General features: G+C 35.6%; 1 protein-coding gene across 2 annotated transcripts; it reads left to right on the plus strand.

Moving 5' to 3' along the window:
• Positions 1-818: 818 nt before the first annotated feature.
• On the plus strand, positions 819-7,976 carry LOC121295674 (dehydrogenase/reductase SDR family member 7C-like). 2 transcript variants are annotated; one of them, XM_041220632.1, is made up of 7 exons: positions 819-981; positions 2,526-2,682; positions 4,321-4,433; positions 5,447-5,657; positions 6,247-6,339; positions 6,681-6,836; positions 7,682-7,976. In XM_041220632.1, the coding sequence occupies exons 2-7, from the start codon at positions 2,529-2,531 to the stop codon at positions 7,891-7,893; spliced, it is 939 nt and encodes a 312-aa protein (XP_041076566.1). In that variant the 5' UTR covers positions 819-981; positions 2,526-2,528; the 3' UTR covers positions 7,894-7,976. The 2 variants fall into 2 exon arrangements, with proteins under 2 accessions (XP_041076566.1, XP_041076567.1); XM_041220633.1 differs by lacking the exon at positions 819-981 and adding an exon at positions 991-1,066.
• Positions 7,977-10,170: the final 2,194 nt, after the last annotated feature.

Below are 10,170 nucleotides of genomic sequence, written 5' to 3' on the forward strand. Positions count from 1 at the left end.
CTATATGAAGAGGTTTGAATGTGGCTCAGGTTTTAGTGAAAGTAATTCTATTGCTAAATGTTTATGTTCTGAGTGGGAATTACAGTTTTTAATTCTCAGACATGTTGCAAACTGTAATTTGTTGTCCATTTCTACTGGTGACCATTAGAGGATCAGCTGCTACACAACTGAATTGTACTATTTGAGGCGCTGGTGTGTTTGAATGGCAAAAATACATTTACTGTAGTACCTAAATCTAAGTCATGTGATAGATTGGGGTAATAAAGGCTACAGCTATCTATTGATGCCAGAATGGCTGAGCAAATGTTGGTTCTATAAACATTTCTTAAACACTATGAATGAAGGTAACTTTTTTAGGTACTGACACCTGGCTAAAGAATGAAAAACCTACATTTACAGTATGGATTGTCATGTTAATTGTCACAGTGACCTACTTTGTCATGGTACAGAAACCAATAATTATATCCTCTGCTTATATACACACACACACACACACACACACACACACACACACACACACACACACACACACAATTATATTATTGACATGTTTTTAGTGCTTTGTTAGGGATCATATCTGTTTACCTCCTTAGTTCTCTTTCACCCCCACTCTCTTTCTTTAAACTGCCATACTATATAAAATGTGTGATGACTGGTGTATTTAACCAATCTTTTACAAGCATGCTCTAAGACACCGGACACCTGCCACGTGATATCTTTTACAATGAGCGCTATGTATCATGCTAAAGATACTGTAACACTACAGGCTTGAAAAATGACTGGCTCAGCTGAGTGTATAAAAAGCTTTCAAATCCCCTGGGCCCTGCTGTGACCGGCTAGTCCTCAGTGTGTGTCTGTGAATGGGAAGAGAGGAAAGCTCCTAGCTGATCAGTACATTAACCCAGAAAAACAACAGCCTTTGTCAGCCAGCACCTTAGCTCCTTATTGCGGAAGTGATCCTATAAATAAACAAGATTACAGGTATATGCAACTGCTACAAGGAAATTAAACAAAGAGCTTTGATTTTAAGATTGCAATGGTGTCAACCTTGTAACCCTCTCTTAAGGTTAGCATATAACACTAGCATGTTTTGTTTTTTTGTTTTTTTTTTCCAACATTAAAGTACTACTTATTGTTAGAATTGTTTTATTTTGCTTTTTAACATCCTTTTTTTTCTTTTGTCTGATTTGCAAGGTTAGGATTCTATTTGCATGCAAAGCTATTTTTGGAGTTAAATATAAATAGAACTTTATTTATGATGCAGTGCCACAATTGAAATGGGTGTACAAGTTTAACAGAGATTGGCTGGGTTTGATTTAAATTCCCAGAAACAGAAAATGTAAAATATAGAAGTGTATCCTCTGAAGTTAATAAAATTATGCAATAAGTAAACGGTTCCCAAAATAATGTGTTTACATTATCACGGTTTTCTGAAGTTAATCCAAAAACACAGAATGATTGGGTTTGTTTTCAATTCCCAGAAATAGAACATCTAAAATATTTATAATTTAACATTCCACAGGTACTAAACAACATGTTTATTTTGCACAGTAAGTCTGCAGTTTAACACACAATGTTATACTCCTATAAAAGCATTTCCTCCATTTTCCATGGTTACTGCATGTAATAATAATACCAAAAGAAACTTATTTCAATGTTTCAGCTATTCATTTTTCTGATTGTCTTCAATGATTCTTTTGATTTTTTGACTTTCCCTTGTGAATAACTTATTTCCCCCCAAAAATCATATTTTTTAAAAAATGTTCTGATGGTTTACAAATATTTTGTCAAAATGTTTATAGCTGAAAAGGACATGGTAGTGGACCCCTACTGTTTACTTTATCTCTGCTCTTTTGAAACATTCAAATTCCAATAAGAAGAAATCAATCTGCTTTATCTCCTTGAAAAAGATTTAGACGAGCAGCATTTTCCCTGGTGATAAAGATGTATTTCCCCCTAAACAACCTCTATTCACAGCATACAAATTACAAAAGAGCAGCGATGGAAAGGTAGATATTTATCACAACTTGAAGATTCATATCATGAGGGCCTCACAAACCTACTTTCGCCTGGGTTGTCTCACAAAATACTGCTTCAGTCAGTGCTGTCAAAATGGAGATGACAGACAGAAAGTATACATGTTGTGTACTAGATTGTTTTAGAAATGTATTTTTTTTTAATAACCACTTCAGGTATTAACATCTTGGTCTTTATCCTAATAAACTGTAGATATTTTGTGTTTTATTTTTTTTTTTTTTTTGCAACATTCTGCTTATTTTGTCTTTGAGAAACTCCTGCTTATTGTCACCATTTATTCTCAGTCCCTTTTAAGTGATATTAAAACGGTATGATATGTATAATATGTATAATATATGCATAATATAAGTCAGAATAATAACTTGTTACAATCACAGCCTATTAGAAACTTATTTTTCTCAATTGAAAAAAAGTGGAACTTATCAGGTACCTGCACCAATGTCTTCAGTTATTGTTTTGTAAAGCTCCCATTTTCATTTACTCTCCAGAACATGGGGTACACGGATGTTCTGGTATTGCCCATTCTCTTGGCGATAGCTGCTGGGCTGTACTACCTTTACACGGAGATCACCCAGTTGATGTCCAAGTCAGCTATACGGAACAAAGTGGTTGTGATAACTGATGCTGTGTCAGGAATGGGAAAGGGTAAGTGTGCTGCATTCTTTTGATGTGACAATGAATTGTTGATAAGCAAGTAGCTTGTTCACCTTTGCCTCCTGTTATGATGTTTCCAGTCATGGGTTCTCGTGCTGTAATTCTGAGCTTTGTAATTCTGGCCTAGCACTGAACAGACTTCATCATTCCATTCAAACCATGTGACAATGTGACCTCTCAACTCTGCTGTACATACTGTATATAGAGTGAGTGAGTAGGGAGGACCTGCCAAGCTAAAGGCCATTTTGTCATGTGATTTGAATGGAATGTGCAAGTCTGTTTAGAAAATTAGAATTTTCCAAACCCGCTCACACAGGCAAAGACAAATATAGTGAAAACAAGGATGGACTAATTATTTTAATGTTAGAATTGTTTTATAATGTTAAAAAAACTGATAATATTACAAAGTTTGTATATGATATTAGTAGGAAAAAAATTACAAAGGTTTTGAAATATTGTGTTTTATCTATGAGCTTTTGTAGAGATTATTTTTAAAAACAAATTAAATTACAGGTATATTAACTGTATACAGTTACACTTTATCTAAATTCACTAATATTTACTGCATGCACATACATATAAGTCTGTGATTGTAAAGACAGAATTCCATTTTTTAAAGCATTTAACAACAAGTTATTTTCATATCCTTTTCTTGTAAGTCCATGAATTACATTACGTAACGAAGGTGTAAGCACACGGTAGCTACAGTGTAGTTAATATACCTGTATTTTAATGTGTTTCCATTTAAGTTAATACAATAAGATGAGTGCACTCATGCTTCCACAAATGGCTTATTTCTATTATCCAGTACATTTTTTTTTAAAGAAAATTTATGAGAATATTATACATTGAAAATATTAAAAATTAAATTAAAATGACATGTGACGCTACTCTTTAAGTATTTAATTGGGAAAGTTGTGTAAAGAAAGTCCTTCATTTTACACATACACTAGAAGGCAAACTGTTATTTTGTAATCCTTTTATATTTTGTTTAAACTCTAGTCACCAGCACACTGAAAACAAACAACCCTACCCCAAAGGACTCTCTGTTCCACAACATGGAACGGTGCCAAACATTTGTATGCCAAAGATCATTATCAGTGCATGACCTTTGCATTTTCAGCAGTTGTTGAAGTTACATTGTATTAAATATTGGTAAAAAGGAGTATGGCGTTTAATATCATCACATTGAAATGTCCCTAGTCAATAGTAGCTCTTGTTAATACTGCTTTGGTTATTATCACACTGCAGTTTTAATATGACACACATTTTACAGTTGTACAACTGATCTTCAACCCACTTAGTAAAAGTATATTTCCATGAAGTATTTACTAGATGCTGTACATATAAAGATGCACAATATAGCATACAGAACCCTGTAATGTATGTTTCTTGTTTTTTTTTTATGTCATGACAGCAAACTGTAGAGTTTGAAATGCTATAAATCACTGTATATGTTGAGTTATACAGAAAACAAAAACAGGCCTGTGTGTTGTTTCGACACATTTGTGTGTTTTAATGCTTATGTTTGAATTGCTGAACTCCTGATGAAGCCAGCTCTGCTTATTGTCACCATAGTGATAATGATATTAAAAGGGTTTGACTATAAATAATAATGCCTCTCTGCAGAATGTTCCCGAGTGTTTCACGCAGGAGGAGCCAGGGTTATCCTATGTGGCAAAAGCTGGGAGAAGTTAGAAGCCCTCTATGACACCCTCAATAGTACAGCAGACCCCAGTGTGGTACGTATTGGGGAAAACAATGTGTGCCTGTATTTACCTATTATCAAACAGTAATAATAAACCAACACAATCACTGCCCTGGATGAGACTATTCAGCTTTAGGGTGCAAGTCACTTAGTTAATAAATGACCACATTCCTTATAAAAATGAGTTTTGAAAGATTTACTTGTGTGACTTGTTTATCTTTTTACTGATAAGTTGTAATTTTTATAGTTTATTTTTAGTTTATTTTAGAAGATTATTTCACAATTTGGTTATTCACGATTTCAAGTCTGGGCCATGGTGAATGTAAACACTATGGGCATTATTCTTAACGCTTTTTATAATTCTGCAACAAGACAGTGGATAGGACACTCTTTTTTTTACCAGGGAATGGTAAGTGCATGGAATTGGTTACCAAACCATGGTGTGGCACTAGGATACTTTCAGCAAGACGAAGTTCAGGGATCAATTAGCAACTAGGAACCAGGCAGGCACTGATGGTGCAAAATTGGCTTTTCTTGTTTGTAACTTATCTTTTTAAAGCTGTTCCCCAGTGAGACCAATCAAAGAGAAAGAAAGAAAACACTAAAAGGGCAACAGATCAGAGTGATTCTCATATTGGAGGAAATCTGTGTCAACCTCTGATTGGTCACAATACAAACCAGGCTGCTTTGGAGGTCTACAGCAAAATCACTTTTCTAGGCACTCTATTGTAGCAAATAAGGGTAACAAAACACTGCTTCGTGGCTCTAAATTCTAGTATTTCAAGTAAATTTAACTATTTAAACTCATCTACATACCACTTATTTTATATTTTACAGTACTGATGGATTATACCAGTGAAGCAGCACCCACTCAAAGGAAACCCAATAAAGTTGTACTGTAATGGATTAGCAATGTAAAAATAAGAACATTACGTAACATTCGTTCAATATTTATATTAGATTCAGTGATGTTATGTATTTTCATGTATTTAGTGTGACGATAAACCATCAGGATTAATTTGGAGTATGTTTCTTTTCACTGTTTAGACATTTACACCAAAGTTAGTTGTTCTGGATTTTAGTGACATTGATGCCATCCCTGATGTGACCAAAGAAATCTTAGAGTGCTATGGCTGTGTGGACGTGCTGATCAGCAACGCCAGTATGAAAGTGAAAGCTCCGGTTCAAAACGTGTCATTAGAAATGGACAGAAGGATCATGGATACTAATTACTTTGGACCAATTACATTAATTAAAGGTAAACTGATGATTTAGAAAGCTTAAATGTATACTGTAAAAATTCCCATAAACATTTGATCATTTGTGTTATGTAATTAAGGTCACTTTGGCTTAAATTCGTATACCCTCAATAATAAGAACTGTCCTTTCCAAGCTTAATCCCAATTGAAGTTAGTTCCCCAGTAGTTCTCGGAATCATTGACATCTTCCAGTTTTTCAATATGATTCTCTTAAACCACATGTAATTAACTGTAGATTTTGAGTAATGCTTCTGAAAACACTCCTAAAGTGGAAATGCTGAAGTAAGGTGGTCTTGGAAATTATCTCTGGTAGTTTCTTTGACAACTGAGAGTTAGTAAATAGACAAAATCTCAATACAAACCCACAGTTTCAGAAGGGATGGAAATTTTAACTGCACTCCCCTAGTGGTGATTTTTGTGGTAGTTGCAAAATGCAAATTAATTAGTAAACCTAGAGAAAGTTGAAGAACCTTTGTGTGTGCTAACCACAACAGATCTGTCTTGCACATCTCAAATAGCTATACAGTAACTAAGCAGAGAAATACATTTGTTTTAATATGAAAATTTCATTTTAATTTTTTTTTTAAGGCCTTCTTCCCTCGATGATATCAAGAAGATCAGGTCAACTTGTGTTGGTAAACAGTATCCAAGGAAGACTTGGAGTCCCATTTCGTACAGCTTGTAAGTTTAAGACTGTAAACAGACTTAAGACAGAGAGTAGGAGACACTTCTTTACACAGAGAGTATAGAATGAGTTTTCAAGACATGTTTTGATGCTGAATCATTGAGATTTTTTAAGACCCAACTAGTTTTTCAAAACTAGAAACTAAAGAACTGATGTAAATCTGATTAGTAAATCTTATGCTTGGAGTACCACCAGTTGCTCTAATAAAAAATTAAAAAACACTTTTGTTGTATGTGCTTTTCCTTAATAAAGTTATATTTATTACTGGAAAAAAAATTACAAAAATGTGATCTGAAGCTATTTTTCTAAGTTTTTTAGTTTTTGTTTTGTTTTTTAGATGCTGCCTCAAAGCATGCAGCCCAGGCCTTCTTTGACTGTCTCAGAGCTGAGGTTGAAGAGTTTGGTATCTCAGTGAGCACCGTAAGCCCCACCTTCATCCGATCCTATCACCAGCAACCTGAGCCTCGCAACGGGGAAAAATCCATCTGGAAATGTAAGAGTAATATAGATCAGCCTTTCAGGAAAAAATCAGAAATCATGCATTTATTTAGAATCCTTTACCAAGAGCAACAAGCAGATACTGCACAATGACATTACAGTGGATGATAAGGTTTAAGCATGTCAACTATGAAATTCCTTCAAAGATTTATTTTTACATTGTATTGAGTCAAACACGCAAACAGACACTAACATGGGTCCTTAATAAGAATGAACGCAAACTTTGATTTCTATGACTGCTCGGCCACGAATGTGCTACAAATATTAAATATTACAGTAGGACCTGCTGCCTTCTTCTGAGAATGTTAAATGTTCTTCCCAAACTTATGGCCATCAATGAAAACCTTTTGTGGTTGCTAGGTTACAGTTATTCATAATGGCTTTTTACAAAATAAACCAAATTAAATTAATTTAAATATATAAAATGCTCATGGTGCAAATAGGATAACGGATTCCACGGTATTAAGTACTAATTAATTCCGTTATCGCTGGCATGCATCTACTCTGTGCTTTGCTTGTTGTAGTGTATATGCTCTGACCTCACTTACTAGATAAATATTGTACCTAATAAACTGGAATCAGCTGTCCTATACTTACATTTTTATTGTAGGTGTGGACCCTCTTATATCTCCTGATATTATTTTGTGCTTCACATCACTTTTGCTAATCACTAAAGCAGCAGCAATCTTGGAAAGCGCCATGTGGAATTTACATGAAGTTGCTGGTAATATTGTCAGGCTACAGTAATTGTCATTAAAAGTTGCCAAGCGTGCAGTAGAGAAATTGCTGGGAAACATTGCCTAGTGTAAAAGGGCTCTAACAAGTGTATGGCTGTTGCAGTCTTTTTCAGGAAGCTTGCCCATGGAGTTCACCCAGAGGAGGTGGCCAATGAGGTTCTCCGAACAGTGAACAGGAAGAAGAAGGAGGTCCTCATGGCGAAACCCATTGCCAGGGCCGCTCTTTACATCAGATCCTTCCTTCCCGGGCTCTTCTTTGCAGTGGTAGCTGCCGGTGTCAAAGACGTCCCGCTTGTAGAGGAAGAAACACCGTAGATTTGGAGCTGTGAAAGAATTTGGAACACACGAACCAAATGTGTAAATTCACAACCTCAAGATAAAAAAAAATCTCCAAAATTGAACCTAAATGTGTTTTCTTTTTTATGTGTCCATGATCCAATTAACGCCAATAATCCTATAATTATATGGCGGTAGACCTGAGCCTCGCAACGGGGAAAAATCCATCTGGAAATGTAAGAGTAATATAGATCAGCCTTTCAGGAAAAAATCAGAAATCATGCATTTATTTAGAATCCTTTACCAAGAGCAACAAGCAGATACTGCACAATGACATTACAGTGGATGATAAGGTTTAAGCATGTCAACTATGAAATTCCTTCAAAGATTTATTTTTACATTGTATTGAGTCAAACACGCAAACAGACACTAACATGGGTCCTTAATAAGAATGAACGCAAACTTTGATTTCTATGACTGCTCGGCCACGAATGTGCTACAAATATTAAATATTACAGTAGGACCTGCTGCCTTCTTCTGAGAATGTTAAATGTTCTTCCCAAACTTATGGCCATCAATGAAAACCTTTTGTGGTTGCTAGGTTACAGTTACTCATAATGGCTTTTTACAAAATAAACCAAATTAAATTAATTTAAATATATAAAATGCTCATGGTGCAAATAGGATAACGGATTCCACGGTATTAAGTACTAATTAATTCCGTTATCGCTGGCATGCATCTACTCTGTGCTTTGCTTGTTGTAGTGTATATGCTCTGACCTCACTTACTAGATAAATATTGTACCTAATAAACTGGAATCAGCTGTCCTATACTTACATTTTTATTGTAGGTGTGGACCCTCTTATATCTCCTGATATTATTTTGTGCTTCACATCACTTTTGCTAATCACTAAAGCAGCAGCAATCTTGGAAAGCGCCATGTGGAATTTACATGAAGTTGCTGGTAATATTGTCAGGCTACAGTAATTGTCATTAAAAGTTGCCAAGCGTGCAGTAGAGAAATTGCTGGGAAACATTGCCTAGTGTAAAAGGGCTCTAACAAGTGTATGGCTGTTGCAGTCTTTTTCAGGAAGCTTGCCCATGGAGTTCACCCAGAGGAGGTGGCCAATGAGGTTCTCCGAACAGTGAACAGGAAGAAGAAGGAGGTCCTCATGGCGAAACCCATTGCCAGGGCCGCTCTTTACATCAGATCCTTCCTTCCCGGGCTCTTCTTTGCAGTGGTAGCTGCCGGTGTCAAAGACGTCCCGCTTGTAGAGGAAGAAACACCGTAGATTTGGAGCTGTGAAAGAATTTGGAACACACGAACCAAATGTGTAAATTCACAACCTCAAGATAAAAAAAAATCTCCAAAATTGAACCTAAATGTGTTTTCTTTTTTATGTGTCCATGATCCAATTAACGCCAATAATCCTATAATTATATGGCGGTAGACCTTGGCCCTTGAATTAAATCTCCAACCAGGAGCTTGCCTAATCCTGACTTACTGTAGTAGAAGCATTTCAGTTAGGTCATTAGCATGTGATACATCCCTATAATATACAGTAGAACATGATATTGATGTGATGAAGCCATCTATAATTATCAGTTTGTATTGGATGACTTGTATCGCATGCAAATAGCATCACATTAAAAGGAGCTATTCTGTTTAATTAAATGTATTTATCTAGATACAGTACTGTATTATATAAATAAGCATCAAGTTCTATAGGTATACAGTAGAACATTGTAAAGGGTGCTCATTTTAATTTCAATGTTAAATTGCACTGTTCCACATTGTGCTAGGCTTTGCTGAGTCTGATTTAAGGAAAGTGTACCAAACGAAATGGTTGTGTCAAGTTTGATATGCTCTTACTAAACAGAAACCTATTGTTTCTGTGATGCAAATGTTTGTAAATGCACTGAATGCATATATTTTAACTGTGCAATATGCTGTTAATGTAATGCATGCTCCTGATTGGTTGGAGGTTATAAATAAGGCAACATGTTCTTTTAGTGCCAGAATACTCCAGAACACAGAAAAGTGGAGCACCTACCGCTGGGAGAGTTAAGTGCCTAAAAAAATGTGGATTGCTGATTTCTATTTACCTTGATGACTGCTTTCTTATACAACTCTCAAACTGTTGGTAAATATACGGCAGGATGACCATATGACCATACGATCAAGTGAGGATATAAATGTTGTGGCCAAGGACCGTGAGTAGGGGCAGCTGTTGAGGATTAGTTGATTAGGCCAACGCCACCTTAGCTCTACTCTTCCTGCAGTTTCAGGGTTTACAAAAGACAATATGGTCTCT

Source organism: Polyodon spathula, chromosome 20 (assembly GCF_017654505.1).
Source record: "Polyodon spathula isolate WHYD16114869_AA chromosome 20, ASM1765450v1, whole genome shotgun sequence".
Lineage (NCBI taxonomy): Eukaryota > Metazoa > Chordata > Actinopteri > Acipenseriformes > Polyodontidae > Polyodon > Polyodon spathula.

What these genes read in the sequence shown, in the direction of transcription:
- LOC121295674 (XM_041220632.1), top strand. Translation starts at nt 2,529, where the DNA reads ATGGGGTACACGGATGTTCTGGTATTGCCCATTCTCTTGGCGATAGCT. An exon ending in ACCAATTACATTAATTAAAG is followed by an intron (nt 5,658 to 6,246) that starts GTAAACTGATGA and finishes TTTTTTTTTAAG; the next exon opens with GCCTTCTTCCCTCGATGATA. An exon ending in GGAAAAATCCATCTGGAAAT is followed by an intron (nt 6,837 to 7,681) that starts GTAAGAGTAATA and finishes TGGCTGTTGCAG; the next exon opens with TCTTTTTCAGGAAGCTTGCC.